General features: G+C 34.4%; 1 protein-coding gene across 1 annotated transcript in view; it reads left to right on the top strand.

Moving 5' to 3' along the window:
- The first annotated feature begins 217 nt into the window (after positions 1-217).
- The window catches only part of LOC115424670 (neurexophilin-1-like), a 122,610-nt gene continuing 97,892 nt past the window's right edge, over positions 218-24,935 (top strand). The window contains exon 1 of the mRNA XM_030142050.1: positions 218-282. Coding sequence (XP_029997910.1) covers positions 226-282 — 57 coding nt within the window. The 5' untranslated portion in view covers positions 218-225. The remainder of the gene's footprint in view (positions 283-24,935) is intronic.

Here is a 24,935-nt window from a genome sequence, read left to right as displayed (position 1 = left end):
ATTGGATTAGTGGAAAAAAGAAGAAGATAAAACAGATAGAAGAGGAGGAAGAGGAGGAAGAGGAGGGGGGGTGTTCAGTCTGGTTCTGGACATGGGACCGAGCCTCAGCCCAGAGGGATCCGGTACCGGAGGAAGAGCAAAGCCTGTCTGAGGGAGTTTTTTTTTTTTTTTTTTAATTTCTCTTTTTTTCTTATTGTTGCGGAGCTGTGGCTTTTACGCGCCGGAATGATGCGTCCCAACCGCGGCTTCATCCTGCTGCTGCTGAACGGCACCGCTTGTTTGGTAAGAAAAAAAAAAAAAAAAACACAGTGGGAGTGGGTTGGAACTTCTCTCCTGGGGGGGGGGGGGGGGGGGATCACCTTCTGGGGTCCTGCGTCACGGGCTCAATTTTTGCAGCAAAAAACTTTCAAAGTCGCGTGAGTCCATTTGAATGCGCGTGGACGGACAGATGCGTTCCCCATGCGCGCGGGTTTACGCTCGTGCCTTTCCGGAGGTTTCTTTTTATTTATATATATATATATATATATATATATATATATATATATATATATATATATATATATATATATTTTATATATCTACCTCTTCGTTCATTCTCCCTCAAATACCTCACTCCCTTTTGACCCGGCTCGGCTCGGCTCGGCCGGCTACTCTCACTATAATTCCCAGCGGACGCTCGTGCGGAACGGAGCGGTGCGCGCGCGGCCGCCAACCTGTCCGTCACCGGTGTGTACTCCAATGTGCACCTCAGTATTTTTACTTTAGTTCCATAATTGATCCTGTTTATGGAATAACTTCAAATACCGATACGTACCCCCCCCCCCCCCCCCACACACACACACACACACACACACACACACACACACATATATGACTAAAGGCTGCACGAGGAGGAATTTAAGTCCAGATTCATCCACTTGGACTAAAATAACTAAATGAAATAAATTAAAAATAATAATAATAAAAAAACAATTGTCGCCTTACAATTATCTACAAACACATAAACTGAATAATGTATTCTTATTCTGAACATTACACATAAATCTGACTTTTAAGGCATTTGTTCTGCTTTAGAAAAGTGGTTTGAACTGAAAACAGATGGAAAAGATGGGAGGTGTAATGGGTTTGAATGAACAAAAGCAACAGAAACCAGAAGGATGGAGGAAAAAGTTTAATCTGATCTGAACTGACGGTTACATTCAGACTTTACATGTGATTTATAGCCTTAGTCTGAGTGTCAATGCAATATTTTTGGGCTAAATTGCGATATTTGCATAACTTTACTCCATTAACACTGCTCATCTATCTATCTATCTATCTATCTATCTATCTATCTATCTATCTATCTATCTATCTATCTATCTATCTATCTATCTATCTATCTATCTATCTATCTATCTACTAATTTATTTATTTTTCTTCATCTTTCTACTTCAGATTTGGTTTAATTTTGTTCATTTTTCATAACTTTTGCTCCATTTTTTGTCCTTAACTCATTTTGTTGCTAAAATATGTGATTTTTTCTGCATTCTTTAATCATCTGTCCATCAATCTGACATTTTTTCCCATTATTTTGTCAATTTTTTTAATTAATTTTGTTTATTGTTGTGTCTTTTTGTTCACTTTCTTGCCTATTTTGATCAGCTTTTATTATTTCTCTCTCTCTGTCTCTCTGTCTCTCTCTCTCTCTCTCTCTCTCTCTGCTACTTATTTGTTTATTTTTCTTAATTTTTCTTCCCTATATTGTTTACATTTGATTGATTTGGTTTAATTTTGTTCATTTTTCATAGCTTTTTCTGCTTTTTTTTTGTCTCATTTCATTTTGTTGCTTATATTTGGGATTTTTTTCTGCATTCATTTAATTATCTATCTATTAACCTGACATTTTTTCCATTATTTTGTCAGTTTTTATTAATTTTGTTTATTGTTGTGTCTTTTTGTTCACTTTCTTGCCCATTTTTATCGTCTTTTATGATTTCTCACTCTCTCTCTCCATCTATCTGCTACTTATTTATTTATTTTTCTTCATCTTTCTTGTTCAGATTTGGTTTAATTTTGTTCATTTTTCATAACTTTTGCTCCATTTTTTGTCCTTAACTCATTTTGTTGCTTATATTTGTGATTTTTTTTCCGCATTCTTTTAATTATCTAACAATCTGATATTTTTCCATTATTTTGTCAATATTGTATTAATTTTGTTTATCATTATATTCTTTTTGATCACTTTCTTGCCCATTTTGATCATCTTTTATTATATATCTCCCCCCCCCCTTTCTCTCTCTCTCTCTCTCTCTCTCTCTCTCTCTCTCTCTCTCTCTCTCTCTCTCTCTCTCTCTCTCTCTCTCTCTCTCTATCTATCTATCTATCTATCTATCTATCTATCTATCTATCTATCTATCTATCTATCTATCTATCTATCCATCCATCCATCCATCCATCCATCCATCCATCCATCCATCCATCCATCCATCTAAACCGTGGTGTGTTTCCAGTCTCGGTGGACGTCCACTGACCTCAAACACCAGACGTTTGCACATCAGCTGTTTTTCGTCGCCTTAATGAACGAATGCTCACATTTGATTACATAACCTTACAATCAAAATTTAGATCAGCCTCCCTCCTCTTTCATGTTCGCTTCCAGATTTGTTAAAAAGCAGCCTTTAATGAGAAATCAGCTCTGGATTCACATGAGGAAACGTTGAAAACATCCTTCTGTGTGGAAGCCCCTGGGCTCCAGTCGCTCACTCATCATCATCACAGGACCGAGGAAATGAGCAAGATCCCAAAAAAAAAAAAAAAAAAAAAAACAGCACCTAAGAGCAGTGGAAATGTTCAAGTGTCTGTTTGATGCGTTCCTTTTGTGTCAGCGTCTCTTCAAGGATGACCTTGTGGGTTTTGTGTTCAAGGGGATCGGACCGAAGTTCTGGCTCTTCAGCAAACATTCAAACGCTAATAAAATAATAATAATAATAGTCTGAACACAGGTTTATTCAACTGTTTTAACCTAAAAAGACCCAAACAGCCACTGGTGACCAAAACCACCGACCAATATAAACTGGACAGCATAGAATAGAATAGAATAGAATAGAATAGAATAGAATAGAATAGAATAGAATAGAATAGTTTTGCAGCTCAGTTCAATTTAGCAGCAAAACACTTGGTGCAAAAGGGACTATATAAGAAAAATAAAATAAAAATATCACAGTATTAAAGAAAAAGTAAAACTGTGCAAAGGCTTCAGAATTTAATAACGTCTGATCCATTAAACCCATAAATACATGTAAATAAATGTCATCTTTTCACGGTCATCAGATATGACCCATGTGGACATTCAGTACACTGTAAAAAAAAAAGGCCTGTACGAAAAAACAAGAGAACTCAAGTGATTATTGGGTTAAAATGTTGTATTTCAAGTAAAATGATCTGCTAGTGCAGTAAGAAAACTGCACTTATGAAGTTTAATTGAAATAAGAAAATATTACCTAAGGATTATAGATGACAAAATTCATATTTTAAGCAGAATTTACTTGTTTCAAGTCTTCATAGAAAGATTTGTTTTATCTATGGTTTATTTACACTGGAAAAAAATCAGAATCTTACCAAGATAATTTTCACTTGTTCCACTGGCAGATTTTCTTGCTTGAATTAAGGAAAAAAAAACACAAATTAAGCAAAAAAAAAAAAAAAAAATCTTAAATTCAGGGGGAAAAAAATAAATAAATAAAATCTTGAATTAAGCAAAAAAAAAAAAAAAAAAAAATTTTAAAAACGTGCCAATGGAACAAGTAAAAATGTTCTTGGTCAGATTTCTTGAACTCACATTTTCCACATCTATTGTCCATAAATCAGTTCTTCTATCTCACTGAAAAGTTCCTCTTTAGGTGATTCTGTCTGATTTTAAGTGTGATGAGATATTTGGACTAAAAATGAGAAAAATACACTTGGTAAGATTTAGATTTTTACAGTATATATATATATATATATATATATATATATATATATATATATATATATATATATATATATATATATATATATATGAATGTTGTTCATAGGCTCCATAGTTACCATGGAAACGCCATCCACGTCCTCAAGACATTTTTACCTGTTTTATGCAGTTTTGCATACTGTATATTAGTACTAAAGGTTTAATCCGATTAATCACAGGGTTGCTGTGGATTAATTTTGATTAATCACGATTAAATATCATTCATTTTAATCATACTAATCGTGTTTCATTTTTCATGAACAAACAAACTCATTAAAGAGAATAAATATGCACTTAACGAGTTTGTTAGGGCTGCATGATATTGAAAAAAAAAAAACCTGACATTGTGTTTATTTTAACCCTGCGATATATATTGCGATATGAAAAACTCCTCTGGAGGATAGAACAGCTGTGTGGTGCCGACGTAAATGGTTGAACTCATTAGTTGCGTTTCCTCTCATGTCGACGCAGAACACATGTTTCAGTTTCATCCTTCTGTAGCTGAAATAATTCCAGATAACTGACGCTGCTTTATTTTTGGCACCAAGTCTTCATTTTTCGGTGATTTTCTCTTGTTCGTTGTTCATTTTTCAATGTTGTTCCCAGTGACTCACTCCATGTACAGGGGGCGTGGTCTGCTGCTGCAAACTGACGAAGAATGCTTGTGATTGGTGGATGGCTGTGTGTGTGTGTGTGTGTGTGTGCATATGTGTGTGTGTCAGGTACCCAGGTTGAACTTAGATGAGAACACATTGAGTTCATTTACTTTCTTCACTGCAGGACCTGCGATGTGACTGTTGCGCACATGTACATTGCGATGATGATGCTCAGCTGATCTATTGTGCAGCTCTAATGTTTGTCCAAGTTGGGCGACGCATTAGCTGAAGCGCTGGCAGAATCCCAGACTAACGTATGTTTGGTGTTAATGTGGTGTTTGAATGTGCAAGTGCTTCGGTGAAATGAAAACTCCTTCGTGCAGAGTGTGTCTAATACTGTATGTGGGTCGACTGTTCCGTTTCAGGGGTTTTTGTGCACTCAAATTTCACACAAAATCCACACAAATACACCAAGGAACAAAAAAATGAGATAAAATATACAAAACGTTCTGAAATACACTACAATCCACAAAAAAAAAAATACAGTAACACAAATATGCAATAAAATATCCCAAATATATGCTAATCTCCACTAAAATACACTAAAAAACACTAAAATATGTGATAAAATATCCAAAACATATGCAAAAACACACTAAAAACCACAAAAAAATGATAAAATATCCAAAACATTTGCAAAAATACACTAAAAAAAAAAAGAAATGTGATAAAATATCCAAAACATGCAAAAGTACACTAAAAAACACAAAAATATGTGATAAAATATCCAAAACATGTTCAAAAATACACCTAAAAAACACAAAAAAATGTGATAAAATATCCAAAACATATGCAAAAACACACTAAAAACCACAAAAAAATGATAAAATATCCAAAACATTTGCAAAAATACACTAAAAAACAAAAATATGTGATAAAATATCCAAAACATATGCAAAAGTACACTAAAAAACACAAAAATATGTGATAAAATATCCAAAACATGTTCAAAAATACACTTAAAAAACACAAAAAAATGTGATAAAATATCCAAAACATATTAAAAAATACACTAAAAAAACACAAAATAATGTGATAAAATATTCAAAACACTCTGAAATACACTACAATCACGCAAAAAATACATTAACACAAATATGTGATAAAATATACAAAATACATGCTAAACTCCTCTAAAATACACTAAAAAACGCAAAATATTTGATAAAATATCCAAAACACATGCAAAAATACACTAAAAAACACAAACATATTTGATAAAATATCCAAACATATAAAAATACACTAAAAAACTAAGGGTTCAACGGGTTAACAGATCGGTTCTATAACAGATCGGTTCTATAACAGATCGGTTCTATAACAGATCGGTTCTCCAGACCACACACTGACTTAAAAACAGGAGGATGAGTTCCGTTCAGTCGTTGTAAAACTAGATTCCAGTTTGTGTGATAATAAGCTTAAGGTGGACATGTGTTTTTGTGTTTGTTGTTGTGTTTGTTGTTGTGTTTGTTGTTGTTGTTGTGTTTGTTTAGACCCTTCTGTGTCCACTGATCACACATGAATGGCGTCTCTTCTGCGTCTCCACGCCATGTGTCTGTGGAAAGCCTTCCTGTCATCCTCAGCAGATCCAGGCTCATTCATTTGCCCCGAGACGTTGACAAATTATAGAGGAATTAATAAATTAACTAACTTTTTTTTTTTTTTTTTTATTAATATGCAACATGGAAAATCAAATAAGCCTATTGTGCGTTAAAAATTGGATTTGGATGATTTTCCGTCGTAGTCGGCGGGGGGGGGGGGGGGGGGGGGTTAGCTCTCCGGGGACTTTGTGCAAATGGATAATAATACAGACGACTATTAACCCGACGTGTCACTGGGGTTGTTGTTTAAATGACAAATGATATGTTTCAGATGTTAATTAGTGGCTGTATGGAAGGTTATGAATAATATAAAGGCATCTCAGCTGTATAATTGACTGCCTGAGAAATGGTGTTTATTTTTGGCAGCGGTTCCAGTTATTTGTCACTGGTGAAGCCCAGAGAACACTGTAAAAAATGAACGTCTGACAGAGATGAACGGACCTGAATTTGGAATATTTATCTTGAAAGATCTTTTTTTTTTTTTTTTTTTTTAGATTTATTTACTTATTGAGACTTAATCTTGTTCAGATTATTTTAAATTTTTATTTTTTATTTTATGATTTAATGTCTCCAGATCGGATCTGTTAACCCTTACAGACCCAGAGTGACTTTTATGGCCCTTAACAAATGATTTTTTTTTCTTTCTTATGTGATTTTTCACCATTTATTATAATATTATCCTCTGTTTTCAGTGTTTCTTCAATAAATATCAAGTATTTTCTCATATTTAATTCACTGATCATGTAGATGTTCATAAAAACTCAGACTGAAGTTAATTTTCATAAAATCAGAAACAGAGAAAACAAGTGTTCAAAGAACGTAAACCTCCGCCCAGCACCCCGAACAGTGTGACTGTTTCTGTTTAAATTCAACAGTTTCCAGGTTGTTCCATGCAGCAGAAAAAGTTGAAGCTTGGTACCAGTCATGTGTTTGTCAAATTATATTCATTTCACATCAATATTTGTTGAGTTCTAATTTTAAATGTGTGGTAAATGGGATTTTCAGTGTTAAATGTAAACGTCCACAGAGTCCACATTCCACAGTGGATGTGCACAATTTTGTGCCAGATACAAGATACTGTTCTAAGGTACAGTGGATCAAATTGGAGGCTAATCGGAGTCGTTTTGAATTTTTGATGAATTTTGGAAAATTTGTCAGTGATGACAGACAGGAACATTTCAGATGTTGTGACCTTGCTGTGACCTTGAACGTTGGCCTACTTGGCCCAAAATTTAATGGGTTGGTCCCAGGGCCTAGGCCTATCTGTGGGTAGATTGTTGGAATAGTTTTCCCGTAAAGTTGCTTACAAACAAACAAACACACAAAGCAAAGTGATCCCAGTACCTCCTGGTGGAGGTAATGAAGAAAATGTGACTTTTTCAACAAAATCTCTCATTAACTGAACATAATCCCAGTGTGTCCATCCACTGTCACTGATCCAACTCCATGGGTTTGACTGGTGAATCAATGTTGTAGAAGATGACAGTGTTTCCAGGGGAACTACACTGCAAAAAAATTGTCTATTTTTTTTTTTTTTTTTTTTTCCAGTTTATTTTGTTCATTTTATTGATTACTTGGGCCAGTTAATCCAGTTAATCTCTCTTGCTGCATGGAAAGATATTTCACTTGTTCCTCAGATTTAGTGTTTTTCTCTTGTTTTTAGACACCCTTTTTTTTTTTTTTTTTGCAGTGTACATATAAGTTTGTCTGGTCCTTTGTGAGATGTGTTAAAGGCTGAATCATGCAGTAAATGCATGGATGAAGCAGATGAAACAGGAGGAAGAAAGTAAAGACAAACACCTGAGAGATAAGTTCACACATTAGAAAGGGGTACAGAGAGGAAGGAAATCAGATGGAGTGAGAGGAGTGGTGTGGAAGAGGTGTAAAAAAAAAAAAAAAAAGAAAGAAAGAAAAAGGAAGTTAAACATTTGTCTTAGAGCAGGACTGTCAAACTCATTTTGGTTCAGGTTCCACATTCAGTCCAATAGGATCTGCAACGGACCAGAACAGTCAAATAATAACAGTAGAAAAAGTACAAGTGTATCATAAAAGTGTTTACATTGAGAAAGTTTCCATAAAGTTTTGTTTCCTTAAAAAAAATCCTTAAAAATGTACAAAATTTCCCCCCAAAAATATTGGTTCCTTAAACATTTACAAAGTTTCCATAAAAATTCTGTCTCTATAAAAAATTCCCTTAAACATTTACAAAGTTTCCAAAAAAATTGTTTCCTTAAAAATGTACATAGATATTTACAAAGTTTCCATAAAAATTTAGTTCCCTTAAAAATGTCCTTAAACATTTACAAACTTTCCATTAAAATTTTGTTTCCTTAAAAAATTCCTTAAACATTTAGAAAGTTTCCATAAAAATTTGGTTACCTTAAAAATTTCCATAAATATTTACAAGGTTTCCGTACAAATTTTGTTACCTTAAAGATTTCCTCAAATATTTACAAAGTTTCCTTGAACATTTGGTTTTCTTAAAAATTTACTGGTTCCTTGAAATTTGTGTTTCCTTAAAAATCTCCTTAAACATTTACAGTTTCATTAAAAATGTTGTTTCTTTAAAAAATGTCCTTAAACCTTTACAGTTTCTATAAAAATGTAGTTTCCTTAAAAATTTCCATAAATATTTACAAAATTTCCATTAAAAAATTAGTTTCCTTAAAAATTTCCATAAACATTTGCAAAGTTTCCTTAAAAATGTGAACCTGAAATTTCTTAAGAAAAATAAGTGCAGTTTTAATAATATTCTGCCTCAGAAAAAAAAAAAAAAAAAAAATCAAGTATGAGTAAATGAAACTGCAAAAAGAGCAAAACCAAATAAAACCAAAATGAACAAACACATTTTTGTGCGTAGTTTGAAAATTCAAGTGTGCATCAGGTTGTCAACATGAAACCTCACATCTGCTCCTGGCATTTATTTTTTTCTTCTATATATGCTGATTTTTTTTTCTTTCTTCCTCCTTTGGGGGTGGGGGGCTTGAACCTTTATCAAGCAGAATTATTCCAGAATTGTCGCAGTTTTTCCAACAAATACGAACTCTTTAAAACCTGACGTGTCAGTGCTGACACACCCTGTACATGTACAGTTTAAATAGATGTAAAACCTTGTGTCACATAATTTTTGTCTTGTGTCACTTATGTTTATTCTGTTTTTTTATTTGTTTGTTTTACAATATTTTCATCTTGTGTGATTAATGTTATTTCATGTAATTTAGACGTTATGCTTTATAGGTTTTATTGGGTTAGATCAGTGCTTCCCAGCCTTTTTTGTCTCGTGACCCATTTTAACGTCCCTAATTTCTGGCGACCCCAGACATTCAAAACTGAGACTTTTAAAAATTTTTGCAAAAAATTATTTGTTTTTGATCGTGTAATCGTTTGCTATACCATGTTGCAAATAAACGATAACTTTACACGACATTTAGTCTATATAATGTATATTATTGTGGACGGAGGCAGAAAAGCCAGGTGTAGACTACTGCACAAAGGGAGAGTTTTGTACAGTCAGTCCAAAGGCTGACAGTTAATACTGAACAAACAAGAACTCAAACTGTGAATTATGAAAGAGCTGCAGCATCTGAAACTGACCACAGTGAACATTTGACAGATAAACAGAACCACAGCGCTGCAGTTTCAGCTTCAGTTTGTCATGTCTTTTAGAGATTGTGACTGTCTCTGTCAACTCACCATATATTTTTTTATTAGTAAGTTTTTATTTTATTTTTATCAATTACTAGAATTTCAGGCGACCCCATTTGAATTCCAGGCGACCCCACTTGGGGTCCAGACTCCAAGGTTGAAAAACACTGGGTTAGATGGAGAAGAAGCAGTTTTAGCAGAATTATGACCTGCAATAAATTGTACAAAAAAAAGAGAAAAAAAAGTGCTCTGGAAAAATGGGCAAATGGACTCACAGTGTATTTTCTAACATTTTTATAGTCAAAATAAGAAAAACAGTCCATGTGGACCATTTCAGGCGTAGGGTTTAAAGGGTTAACTCTCCTAAATAAACCCATGTGTATTTTACCCGTTTCTTCCTCGTACTAAAGGACATGTGCATCAGAACACGACATGTTAAATGAATAAAAAAATGTACAAAATTGGTGACCCATTTGGACGTTCAGAGGCTCCGTAGTTACCGTGGAAACACCGTCATCTTCTACCGCATTGATTCCCCAGTTAAACCCATGGAGTTGGATCAGTGACAGTGGATGGACACACTGGGTTTGTGTTCAGTTAATGACAGACTGGACTGAAAAAGACATTTTTTAATCAGTTTTTCTGTTTATAATACAGTAAACCTCAACTTTAATCTGAGCTTTAATGAATATCTACATGATCAGTGAATTAAATATAGGAAAATACATGATTTTCACTAAAACAAAACAAAACAAAACACAAAATACAAAAAAATAATACTATAATGAATGGTGATAAATCACTTAAGAAAAGTTAGAAATGGAGAAAAATTAATTTGGGATGTACCACAACAGTAGTACTGGGTCTTTAAGGGTTAAATATTTATAGAAATTCAACCATTTGCTCAATAGCAAAAATTCCCAAATGCACTGATAGAATAGACCTGGTTCTCAACCTGACGTGTCAGCGCTGACACACCCTGTACATGTTCAGTTTAAATGGATGTAAAACCTTGTGTCACATCATTTTTTATCTTGTGTAACTTGTGTTTTTTCAATTTTTCAAATTTTATTTTATTTTATTTTTTTACAATATTTTCATCTTATGTGATTAATGTTATTTCATGTAATTTAGACATTACGCTTTATAGGTTTAGTAGTAGTAGTAGTAGTTTATTTCAAGCACATAGAATCATCAGATAAAGAATCATACAACATGGTCAAAACAAATAAATAATACAATTTTTTTTTGCGCTCGAAAAGGAGTGGGAAAAAGTATAACTTATTGACTCCACCCCCTTTTTACAAACTAATAATCAAACCAGATCCGCCTCCTTTGCTTTGTTAACACACATTTTCCTCTGTATATTTTTTACAATAACACAAAACATCCATAAAAACCATTCATATACACTTTTTTTAGTCACCTCATACACAATCAGATTTGCAATAATTAACTGTTTTCAGTATAATATACATATCCACCCCAAATATTTACTCCAAATACAATGATCAAAAAATATGATAGTATCTTACTATCATGACAACCAATTAACTATAATATCTTATTTAATGCGTACTTCTAATGTTCTATATTTTGTTATTATAGTGGATTTATACATCCTTTTAAATGCACAGATTGAAGAAGACATATTTAAGTTTTCCTCCAGATTATTCCACAGATGTATCCCTCTAACAGAGATACACTGGCTTTTGATGTTTGTTCTACACTTCATTTTCTTGTAGATTTCAGTTCCCCTTAAATTCTAATTCCTTAGCCTGGGCTCAAACATCTCCTGTAGACTGTAGGGGAGCATATGTTCATGGGCTTTAGACATTATAATAAGAGTATTGAGGTCAACCAGATCGTGTAGTTTTAAAGCATTTCATTTGATAAATAGGGGATTTGTTGGAGCTAGGTACTGTGCTTGATTGACAAGTCAAATTGGCTTTTTTTGAAGTAAGAATATAGAATTAATATTTGATTTATAGTTGTTACCCCATATTGCTGCACAATAGCTCAGATATGGAAGAACAAGAGAATTGTACCATATACGGAGAGATTTCTGATTTAGAAGGTTTTGGTTTTATTGGGTTAGATGGAGAAGAAGCAGTTTTAGCAGAATTATAACCTGCAATAAATTGTAAAAAAAAAAAAAAAAAAAAAAAAAAGTGCTCTGAAAAAATGGGTGAATGGACTCACAGTGTATTTTCTAACATTTTTATAGTCAAAATAAGAAAATCAGTCCATGTGGACCATGTTAGGCGTAGGGTTTAAAGGGTTAACTCTCCTAAATAAACCCATGTGTATTTTCTTCCTGGTTCTAAAGGACATGTGCATCAGAACATGTGATTTCACAAACAAAACCCACTCTTTCTGAAGCAGTTGTGACCTTGCAGCTGCTTTAACCTTCTGCGGTGAAGATCGCAGGGTTACGGAGCAGCTCTTCATACATGTTCGCGTTGAGCTCAGCTGCTCTTTCAAAAACATATATATTTATTTATTTGTATTTTTGTGCAGAAGGGTTGATCCTCAGGTAGACCTTTGTGTGACCATGAACACACCACTTCATTTTCTGTGTGATTGGTTTGAGTCCAGATGCAGAAACTGGAGTTCACGTCAGTCGTACACTGTAAAAAAAAACAAACCTGACTTAAATAAACTGATCTGAAAATGGAGTATTTATTTTAAAAGACAATTTTTTTTAGATTTAGTGTGTATATAATCCCAGTGTGGATGGACACACTGGGTTTATTTATGTTAACAAATAAAAATGAACAAAAATTACTCAAAAAAAAAAAAACCTACAAAAAAATAATGTGGGGGGAAAAAATAAGCAAAAATATACTAAAACACAGTAAAAAGGATCAAATAAGCAACACAATGAACAAAAACCGGCAAAGTAATGAATAAACTGAACAAAAATGAGAGTAAAATGAAAGGAAGTTGTTTGTTTTTTTTGCAGTGTAAAGTGCATGAATGTCACTTTGCTCTGATTGAATTTAAGCGCTCGTTCTTCTCTGTATTCCAAGGTTTCTGTGTCGTACTCTATTACGTGCGTTGGATATTTACCGACCTAAAGGAAAGAACTGCTGTGTGATACGGAAATATGTAGAATGTGACGGTGGGAAAATATCAGCCCTTTGATATTGGGCTGCGTTGTTGTTCATTTCGTCGTGGTGTAAATTCACTCTCTACGTCAATATTTCTCATTATTGCTGCGTTTTTATTTGTTTTTATCTAGTTTATATATTTATATTGTCCCATTGTTCCATAACTTCAAAGTGTTCTATGTTTGCATTTACATTAAAACAGTATTTATGTATTATTGCATTACTGTTAAAGACCACCTTAGGTTTGTTTTTTTACCGTATTTTTTTTTTTTTCACTCTATATTCTGTCAGTAATATTTTGTTGTTGTTTTTTTTTTTAAAATAAAACCTTCAGTTTTTAGGCCTTTCCATGTAGTCATTGATACATAAACAAAGTGTGACGTATTCAATCAGTTCAACAAGGTTTTCACATTTTTTATTTATTTATTTATTTATTTACTTATTTAGTCAGTTCATTTGTCTCAAACTTTTGAAGTAGGTAGGTAAATCTGACATTGATATAAATCAGCCACTGGGACAGCGTTCAGAGTGCAGAATTCAGACTACAGCACTGAACTGACACAGAACTGAAGTCACATGACACACTACTGCATCTATCTAATGTAGCTCCGCCCACCTTCTCCACCCTCCAAAGCAAAGAACACCATAAAACAACATATAGAGCATTTACAACAATAATTCCTATTCTGTACTGTATACTATCAGTAATTAGTGATTTCTTCCATCATTTGCCACAGTACTGTGGTAGAGAAATACACAAAAGAATGAACTGAAGTATACACCATGTATGAGCACAGTACTGTGGAAAGAAGAGGAGAATGAGTAAAAAAAAAAAAAAAAGAGGATAATGAGTAAAAACAAAAACAAAAACAAGAAGAGAATGAGTCAAAAAAACAAAAACAAGAAGAGAATGAGTAAAAAAACAAAAACCAGAGGAGAATGAGTAAAAAAATAAAAGAAAAAATGAGGAGAATGAGTAAAAAAATAAAAGAAAAAATGAGGAGAATGAGTAAAAAAATAAAAGAAAAAATGAGGAGAATGAGTAAAAAAAAAAAAAAAAAAAAACAAAACAAGAGGAGAATGAGTATCCACCCCCCCACCCCCCCGTGTTCGCTCCTTAAAAGTAAAAAAATTGTTCTTGAAGTGACACGAACACACTCGTTTTCATCGTAGTTGAATGTTTCTCACAGTTCGTTTATTATTCCAGTTCCTAATTATTGGTGACAAATTAAAGGAAAAAAACACAATGACGGCGGTTTCTCACCATCAGTAAGTCACATGGGGTCAGTGGATGATGATGTCACGTCGGCTGACTGGACGATAACAGATGTTTACTGGTGTTTGGAGAGCAGAGCCATAAGCCTGAGTGTTGGCCACTAGAGGGCGGTAATGTGTCAGTGTAGCATCGGCTTTGATTTGACCTTTAACCTTTTGGGGTCTGCGCCTATTTTGTCTGTTTTTGAGCACTTCTGATTTTGCCTTTATATACTATATAAAGAAATGTTTCCTATACCCATGTTTGGTATCTCTTTTTTTTTTCAGCACAACTTCATCTATCTCATCTGTCTATTATTTTTTCACTTTAACCGACTATATCAACACAAAAGGACAAAAAATACAAAAAATATAAAATTCGATTTGAAAAATGTATATAATTTGTTGCATAAATAACACAAAGATGCTTAACGAACCTTTTCAAAGACTTTAAAAGTGAATATTGGTTCCAAATATTAGGTATAGAAAATTAAAATTGGAATATATTAAAGCTATAGTCAAATATTTGACACACACACACACACACACACACACACACATACACATATATATATTTGACATGTGTACAATCAAAAGAAGGTTTTTTTTTATTTGTACATGAATAATGTAATAAGGAGTAATATTTTTTGTGTTTTCCAATTGTGGATTCTCTCCCCCCCCCCCCCCCCAGAGTTCCTTCTAACCACAGCAGACTCCTGTCCACATTTGGACCTGCCACTACCCCCCCCCCATCGTCCATGTTTGGACCTGTCACTAACCCTCAGATTCATGTTTGTGCTTCATCCCTCTCCTCCTCCTCCTCCTCCTCCTCCTCACAGGGCGGCTGACCCTGTCTGCACACATCCGTCCGTCCATGGATCAGCACAAATACCACCTTAATCCCCACAAAACAAAGAGCAAATAACTCACTGTCTCCAACTGCATAGATTGCACATGCACACACAAATGGGAGACGGCGGCAGTCGACTGAATACTAATATTTCGGGGGGCGGGGGGGTTCTCACTCTCTAGACTCTTGGTCTTTGTGTGAATCTTCATGTCAGAGCTCATGAACCACAGTCCAAATAAACTCAGTCGTATTTGTTTCATTTCCATCTTAAAGGAGGGGGTTGTTTCAGGGCCGTATTAACAGCATTATGGGCCCCCGGGTAAAGCAGTGGACTGGGGCCCCTCCCACAGCTACCAACAGGAAGTCTTATTGGATGGAAGTCAGTGGTCTGCAGGACGACACTGTCCATGAATGAGGACATTAACTGAAAAGTCGGTTTGTTTAGGCGTCGACGTCTGTGAGGAGTCGACCGGTCGTGTGTCATTCTCTCTCTCTCTTCCATCACCCGACAGTGTGCGAGCCGTCATCAGCGCATGTCCATACTTTCATCTTTATACATCACAACATGGAGCGCAGTGGGCGGTAGTGATGTGGGGATCAGCGGACCCGGGTCGGGTTGGTGCAGGTCCAAAAAACATGTGACTTTGTTTGCGGGGTGGGTCAAAATATTCCACAAAGCACGTAAAAAAAACAAACAAACAAACACCTGTGCATCACTAGCGCGAAGTCAAGACTGAAGGAAGAAGACGACTCAGAGTAGGAACTAAAGTGACTGTGATCTATTTAAACTCTGGTCTAAATAATGTCCTGAACCATGGAAGCACCACCGATACTGAAGACCACTGTGGACAGACGTGGGTTTGGATGATTCTGTTCATTTATTTCTTTTCTTTAACATGCTGTGTCTTTTCTGCCGCTGTCTTAACTTTTTCCCACTTTATGTTGTTCACTTAGATTTAAAAGAAAATTCCAGGTGTTAGTCTATGTTTAGTTTAGTTAAATGTCTGAGAAGGACTGTTGATGCTTGTGTCTTAGTTTTTTCTTCTGCTCTTTCCTGTACATTGTTCATGTTCCAGTGAACATTCGTACCAGTCGTTCATTATTGAACTTCTGTGTCTGTGGTATTCCTCCGCTGTCAATGTGATGACGTCATCATACGACAAGTCGACTCGACTTTATTGACAAATAAGTTGATCTGAAAAAATCTGGAGTCACTAATGCCTTACCATGAACATAAGTGGAAACCAGTTCAAACCCTGTAAACCCACTGGGTACGAAGACGAATTATATGGGTTTCAGTCGAGAAAAAGAACGGCATCACACACATGAACACGGAGTGAGATTTCAAGATTCAGGAATACAGATTTAAAATGGTCTAGTAAAAAAAGAAAGACTGAAAGATGTTTGTACAAAATTTTTAAAAATCTGTAAAATTATTTTGTTGAATTCCGGTACAAAATTGTAAAATTTATTTTTTTAAAAATTGGGAAATTCTGGTATACAATAATAACAACAATAGCAATAATAATAATAATAATAATAATAATAATAATAATAATAATAATAATAATAATAATGATAAATCTTAAAAAAAAAAAAAAAAAAAAAAGAACATCACCATCATGCACATAAACACTCTGAGTGACATTTCAACATTCAGGAATACAGATTTCAAATGATCTGGTACAAAAATTCTAGTGCAAACTCAAAAAAAAAAAAAAAAAGATTTGTAAAACAGAAAAAAAATTAAAAATTCTGTAAAAAAAAAAAAAAAAAACCAACAAAACAAAACAACAATAATAATAATAATACTAATACTAATACTAATACTAATAATAATAATAATAATAATAATAATAATAAATAAATAAATAAATAACTTGTAAAAATCGCTTGAAAAATTTTAGTACAAAATAAAAAAAAATCTGTAAAAAAAAAAAAAGATTGAAGAATTGTGGTACAAAATAAAATTAATCTGTGAACTTATTTTAAAATTACAGTACAAAAGAATAAAATCTACATAAAACAACTGAGAGATTCTAGTGCAAAATTTTAAAAAAGAAACTAAAAAAAATAATAAAATTTGAAAATTTTTTGTAAAAGCTATTTTTAAAAAATTGTAAAAATCTCTGAAAAATGTTAGTGCAAAATAAAAAAAATTGAAAGATTTTAGTACAAAATTTAAAAAAAATCTGCAAAAAAAAAAGATTGAAGAATTGTGGTACAAAATAAAATTAATCTGTAAACTTATTTTAAAATTACAGTACAAAATAATAAAATCTACATAAAATGACAGAGATTCTAGTACAAAATAAAAAAAAGTAAAAAAAAAAAAAAAAATTGAAACATTTTAGTAAAAGCTATTTTAAAAAATCTGTAAAATGATTGAAAAATTTTAGTAAAAAATAAAAAAGAAATGATTGAAAGATTTTAGTACAAAATAAAAAAAAAAAAGTTAAAAAAAAAAAAAAATCCTGTTCAAAATAATAAAATCAACATAAAATGACTGATAAATTCTAGTACAAAATTAAACAAATCTATACAAAAATAATAGAAATATTCAAGTACAAAATAAAGAAAATATTTTAAATGACTTGAAACATACAGAAAAGACCTTAAATGATCAACAGGTGACGTAACTATAGGCCTTTGATGTTTGTGTCAAATATGATACAAAGGGCATTAAAGGGTTGACATACTCAGATTAGCATGGGGCCCTTGTGGTGGTGGGGCCCCTGTGTTAACACGGCCCTGGTTGGGTTGGGGTGTGGGGGGGGTTAGACAGAACAGCTGATTGTGCTGATGACACATGTCTTCTTCCGTCCCCAAGTAAATCAGTTCAGATCCAAAGGGTCCCATTAGCGCCGGCGCCGACGTTAGCGTCCGTTGGCGTCCTCAGCTCCGTCCTAATAGTCCACCAGTCCCCTGTTACCGCTCCGTCCTAATAGTCCACCAGTCCCCTGTTACCGCTCCGTCCTAATAGTCCACCAGTCCCCTGTTAGCGCTCTGTCCTAATAGTCCACCAGTCCCCTGTTAGCGCTCTGTCCTAATAGTCCACCAGTCCCCTGTTAGCGCTCTGTCCTAATAGTCCACCAGTCCCCTGTTAGCGCTCTGTCCTAATAGTCCACCAGTCCCCTGTTAGCGCTCTGTCCAGTTTAAAGCAGTGCGCCAGCGTCCCTCGTGTTGTTAAAAACATCCTTATATTGGATCTGGTTAGAGTTCCGAATGTTTAATTCAATCACCATGGAAACGCAGTTCATTTCAACTGCGTCACAAACAAGTGGCAGAAATAATTATTGATGCACTTCATTAAAATATGTGCGTATGTTCAACTGAGGACAAATATTCATGTGATTACATCTGAAATCTACATTTATAGAAATATGTTTAAAACGAGAAGGTTTAGGTTTTTGTGTGTGTATAATCAGTGTTTTACAAATGTGGGTTTTGTGTTTATTTTATGTTTGTTTAACTTTTACTGCTGTTGACTTTTTAATTTACCCTGAAGAGGGATACATTTTATTTTACCTGATCTTATATTGTCTGACCTTATCTTATCTTATCTTATCTTATCTTATCTTATCTTATCTTATCTTATCTTATCTTATCTTATCTTATCTTATCTTATCTTATCTTATCTTATCTTATCTTAGCTTGGCTTAGCTTAGCTTAGCTTAGCTTAGCTTATTTAACCTTATCTTATCTTACATTATCTTACCTTATCTTATTTAACCTTATCTTGTCTTACCTTATTGTATTTAACCTTATCTTACATTATCTTACATTATCTTATTTTACCTTACATTATCTTACCTTATGTTATTTAACGGTATCTTACATTATCTTACATTATGTTATTTAACCATATCTTATCTTATCTTATTTAACCTTATCTTATCTTACCTTATCTTATTTAACCTTATCTTGTCTTACCTTATTGTATTTAACCTTATCTTACATTATCTTACATTATCTTATTTTACCTTACATTATCTTACCTTATCTCATTTAACCATATCTTATCTTATCTTATCTTATCTTATCTTATCTTATCTTATCTTATTTAACCTTATCTCATCTTATATTACATTATCTCATCTTAAGCAGTAAAAACATACAGACTTGTTTATTTTTCTTGCTCATGATGGACTCCTGCTGGGATTTTTATCTTTTAACTGTTTAGTGACAATCGTCTGTACAACAACTTCCGACCATTCCCCAATCTATACATTATAGAAACTGTTTAGTTCATATGCATTTGGTTCATATATTTTAGTTCATATGGTTTCATTTATATATTTTAGTTTATACTCATTACATTCATATTGTTTCGTTCATACATATTTTCGTTCATACATATTTTCGTTCATATTTATTTTCGTTCATATTTATTTTCGTTCATATATATATTTCCGTTCATATATATTTCCGTTCATATATATTTCCGTTCATATTGTCGTGGTTCCTCCTCCAGAGTGTCTGCGGTGCTCATCTTTATTCTGCTTTCTAAACCTTTCGATGCCTCATTTAGAGTCTGGGATTCAACTGGTTTAATCTTTTCCCAAACTCTCCCCGGGGTCGTTTAAGAAAGTCTTCAGAGATTCCCTAATTACCAAATGTTATTACCCTGTGAATATATTATCACAGTACAGTCGCACTTAGTTTGCCTTTGTACGTCTGGTGTTTTTGCTCCTTAAAAGTCATGTTGTTGAAGGGACACCAACACACTCTTTTTCATCGTACTTGAACGTTTTCTCGCAGTGTTCGTTTATTATTCCGGTTTCCGTGCCGTGGTATTAAATCAGCTGATCAGAAGTGACAAATTAAAGCTATACCGTATGTTGTGGCATTTTTACACTTTTCTTTTGTCATCTTAAAATGCTCCTAATAAGTGTGTGTCAAACTAAAATGGAAAAGAAATCCACCAGGTATTGAAACTCAAAAATGTTTAATTCTCATATATTTCTGATAAAAGTCTGACCAATCATTTTAGTCGGTCCGAATAAAATAATTGGCCGAACCTGACTGAGCCTCCTGTCAATCATCCATTACGGCCGTCCAGCATCTGATCCACTACCGCCGTCTCACATCCGACATCCCTCTGAATCTGACGCTTCACTGGTGCTGCTTCTCCTGTCACTGACCACAGTCTACTGTCTAGGATGTGTTTGGATAGAACTGACATGCACATGTGGAAGGGAAAAAAACGGATTTATGAACAGAAACGACAACTGAGGGGCACAAACGGGAGTCTGATGAATGAAGGATGGAGATAAAAGTCCGGAAGTCAGCTGTACTGGACTGAACAGGTCTGCATAAAGCTCAGCTTTTATGACGGTGGGACTCATACAGGTACATGCACATGTTGTCACACATGTAAGATGATGTAGGATGATAATTGTATGGACTAGGAAACTTCAAATGTCCACGGAAAATTCGCGGAGGCTGCGCGTTCACAGTGTGCGTGCCCATCCCCTGGGCACTGCAGTGAAGACCCTGACCCAGTACTGCACAGACCAGGTCTACTGATGGAACAGGTCTACTGATGGAACAGGTCTACTGATGGAACAGGAGCCGCGGGCCCGCGGCAGGTGGATGATGCATCTGATTACTGAGGGAGGGGTCCGCGGACACGCCAAAACGGACCGGACCTCCGCATCTGCTTCCTCCTCCGTTTCCATCGCGCATCAGGTGAGAGGAGGAGAGAGGAGGAGGAGCCTCAGAGCTCAGGCAGAGGGAAGGGGGCGGGGCTTTGGAGGGAGGCGGGTTGTTCATGTTCAAACTTTTACTAAGTGCTGTGAGAAATGCCACATCAGTAGGTAGAGCTTTAATGGAAAAAACACAATGACGGTGGTTTCTCACCATCGATAAGTCACATGGGGTCAGTGGATGATGATGTCACATCGGCTGATTGGACAATAACAGATGTTTACTGGTGTTTGGAGAGCAGAGCCATAGGCCTGAGCGTTGGCCACTAGAGGGCGGTAATGTGTCAGTGTAGCATCGGCTTTGAATTAACCTTTAACCTTTAACCTTTAGGGGTCTGAGCCTGTTTTGTCCATTTTTGAGCACTTCTGATTTTGCCTTTATATACTATATATAGAAATGTTTCCTATACCCATGTTTGTTTGTTTGTTTTTCAGCACTATTTCATCTATCTCATCTGTCTATTATTTTTCACTTTAACCGACTATAAAAACACAAAAGGCCAAAAAACACACAAAAAATATAAAATCTGATTTGAAAAACATATATAATTTATTGCATAAATAACACACAGATGCTTAACAAACCTTTTCAAAGACTTTAAAAGTGAATACTGGTTCCAAATATTAGGCAATTAAAATTGTAATAAATTAAAACTATATTCAAATATTTGACATAAAAGCAGATCTTTACATAGAAGTTTTCTACGTTTTTCTCACCCCCCCACCCTGGATCAGGTGGGGGTCATCCTCACCCTTACCTGTAATGCTAATGCAGTCTGTGGATTAATCCCAAATTTGGTTTATACCAATGACCTGGAACAGATATGGTCACATTTTGGGAAAAGTAGGTCAAAGTTCAAATTTTTTATGAATTTTTTAAATCTTTTTTTTTTTTTTCTCCCATTTACTTACAGTCGCAGAAAAACTCTTAAACCATCAAAAGTCACTAAAAACAATGGTTATGCAATCAAGCACTAACTCCTGTAATTACTTTTCTTTTTTCTTTTGTTCAGACAAGGTATCGTTATGTTTTCATTGGGGTTTGTTTGTTTGTTTGTTTGTTTGTTTGTTTGTTTGTTTAACTGTTAGCAAAATAACTCAAAAAGTTATGGATGGATTTTGATGAAATTTTCAGGAAATGTCGATTCTGGCACAAGTAACAAATTATTATTCTATTTTGGTGGTGATCAGGGGTGGTGGTGGTGGTGGTGGTGGTGGTGGGTGGGGGTCTGATCTGCCTTGGTGGAGGTCTGCGCTCTCCGAGTACTTTTCTAGTTTTTGGATGTTACCTGTTTGACTGTTTCGACTCCGTTCTTCCTCCAACGAACTGCTGCTGACGTGTCATTTATCAGCTGATCGACTCGATGGACCAATCAGAGCCTGTCGAGCCTTGTCTGAATGAAAGAAAAAAAAAAGTATATTTAAATTAACAGAAGACAAAATGAACGTCATTAGCCTTACTAACGCCTGTGTGTCATGTGACTGAAACAGACAGAAAAGAAAACATGGAACGTCTAAAAGCACTGGTTTTGTCAGTATAATGACAAAGATATTGACGGAAGAACTGAAGTGATTTTGGTTGTTTATCCAGAAAACATGTTCAATGGATAGAGATCAGCTGTGAAATTCAACTACTATGAGCTGTTTCTGTTGGTATCATTATATTTGTCCAAACACATGGACCTTTAGCTGGAGCAGGCATTAAAATGAACAAGAAACTGAAGAAAACAAGGGGTGGGTGAAGAAGTTTTGGTCTTTTTTCCCCTCATTTTATGAGTATTTTGTACATTTTATTGTCTTTCTCCCTTAAAATAGTCCATTTTATCAGTTTAAACATGTTTTTTTTTTTTTTGTTCTATTACAAAAACAAATCTGTATTTTACAGCAATTACTTACAGTTATTAACAGGATTAATGGATCAACAGGTATTAAACAGTTTAGATCAGTAACTTTTTGCTGTTAACATAATAATGGAGTGACTTATCAAGTTATTATTATTATCAAGAAAACATGTTCAATGGATAGATATCAGCTGTGAAATTCAACTACTATGAGCTGTTTCTGTTGGTATCATTATATTTGTCCAAACACATGGACCTTCAGTTGGACCAGGCATAAAAAAAAAAAAAAAAAAAGTCATTAAATGAACAAGAAACTGAAGAAAACAAGGGGTGGATGAAACTGAAACGCCGCATTTTTACATTATAGCGGACGAGGGGAAGGATTGTTTTCCCCCTCGGGTTTCCCTGACCCCCGGCCGTGACGTCGCTGCCGACTGTATCTATAATGGGCGACATTTCAAATTTCTGTAAAACATCAATTTTGTTTCAGTTTACTTCAGACTTGGTGCATGTATAGAGGCAGCTGATTTGCCGACGTCAGCACATGCATAGATATGATGACATCAGCTGAATCGATTCTAAAATAAGCTCCATTCCATATGAGGGGCGGGGCTTGTTGTATCTGGAACCAGTTGCTTTCACTGTTACAGGAACAGTGGAAATCAGTTCTGTTTGTTTTTAGCAGCAAACACTTAATGTGCAAAAACACTGTATAAAAATATCACTGTATAAAAAAACTGTATTAAATATCACACCAAAATTATACAAAGAAATATTAACAATACACAAAACTACAAAGAAACACTAAAACAGACCAGAATTCAGCTCAATACTACAGATGGATTTGATGTTTTTTCCCCAAGTACGTTTTTTTTCTTGAAGATGAGGGTTCCCATCTATCCTTTAGTTTTAATAATGTATTGGACAGTTTTGAACTCTATCACAGTATTTTCTTCAGTCTGCTTTGTTGTTTTCTTTGTTTGATGCAGTTACACTTTTCCACGACCACAGGGGATGTTCTGACATGGATGGAAAAGAAATGAGAAGCTCCTCACTGCACCAGTTAGAGCTGTGGTTTTAGAACAGACGCCCCCTGACGTCATCATGAGCAACCCCCCCCCCCCAAAAAAAAATAGGAGACCGATTCATTTGTCTGTATTTCTGTCTGTCCTCTGATATGAACCCAGATAATATGTTGCAGTACCACCGGGAACCATGGGGGTGGGGGGGGGGGGGGGGGGGGGGGGGGGGGGGGGGGGGGGGGCAGTGTTGAGATTTGAAGAGCATCCTTTGCAGAAACACTGACGACTACCTTTATCACTATGAACATTAGTAAAACCTCCTCTGCCATCACCATGTTTGTTAGTATTGACTTTCCTCTTCTTCGTGGTATTCGTCCAATAAATCGTCTATTTTTTACAGTGCGTCGGTCTCACTCACTGCTGTGTTTTAACTCCCATTTCACAGGTGGTGGGGGGTGAACTGAGCATGCTCAGATGTCTATGGAAAGAACAAAGTCTATTCTATCAGTATGTTGAACTGGATTTTTATTAGGAAAAGTGTGTGGTGTTTTAATAAATACACTGTAAAAAAAAATCTGTCATTTAACAGAATTTTCAGTGTTTATTTTACAGATTTTTCCTGTATTTTTAAGATACAGGAAAATATCAATGAAATGACAAAAACAGACTGTGATTTTACATGTTAAATGTAAAATAACACGAAAAAAGTGTAACTGTGAATAACCATAAAATTTCTATTTTTTAAAAGAATTTTTTTCTTTTTTCACAGAAAAATACAGTTAAAATACATTTGCAAATGTATCATAATTTCACAAATATTTCTTTTCTATTTATGAGATTAAACTGTTAATTTAAAGTTTAATACTGTAAAAAAAAAAAAAAAAAAAAAACAGATAAAATTACTGACAATTAACCGTAAAAGAAGTATTTGTGCCATCAGTTGAACCAGACTTGTTTGTTAATTGACAAATATCTTGTGTAATTACAGGAGGTTTCACAACAAAAATATTGAAAAAATGTATTTTTGTGAATGTATAACATGTATAAGCACTGATAAACTGTCCAAATACAGTTTTAATCAGTGGATTAGACAACTGAGTCTCATTGAAAAAAACAAAACAAAAAAACAACAAAAAAAACAAAAAAAAAAAACAAAAACAAAACAAAAAACAAAACAAAACAAAAACAAAACAAACAAAAAAAATATATATATATATTCTTTATCAAACATTAAAAAGTTTAAAAATAAAAATAAAA

This window comes from Sphaeramia orbicularis, chromosome 8 (genome assembly GCF_902148855.1).
Source record: "Sphaeramia orbicularis chromosome 8, fSphaOr1.1, whole genome shotgun sequence".
NCBI classification, from domain to species: Eukaryota; Metazoa; Chordata; class Actinopteri; order Kurtiformes; family Apogonidae; genus Sphaeramia; species Sphaeramia orbicularis.
The sequence above is the reverse complement of the archived record's forward strand: the minus strand, read 5'-3'. Positions and strand labels throughout refer to the sequence as shown.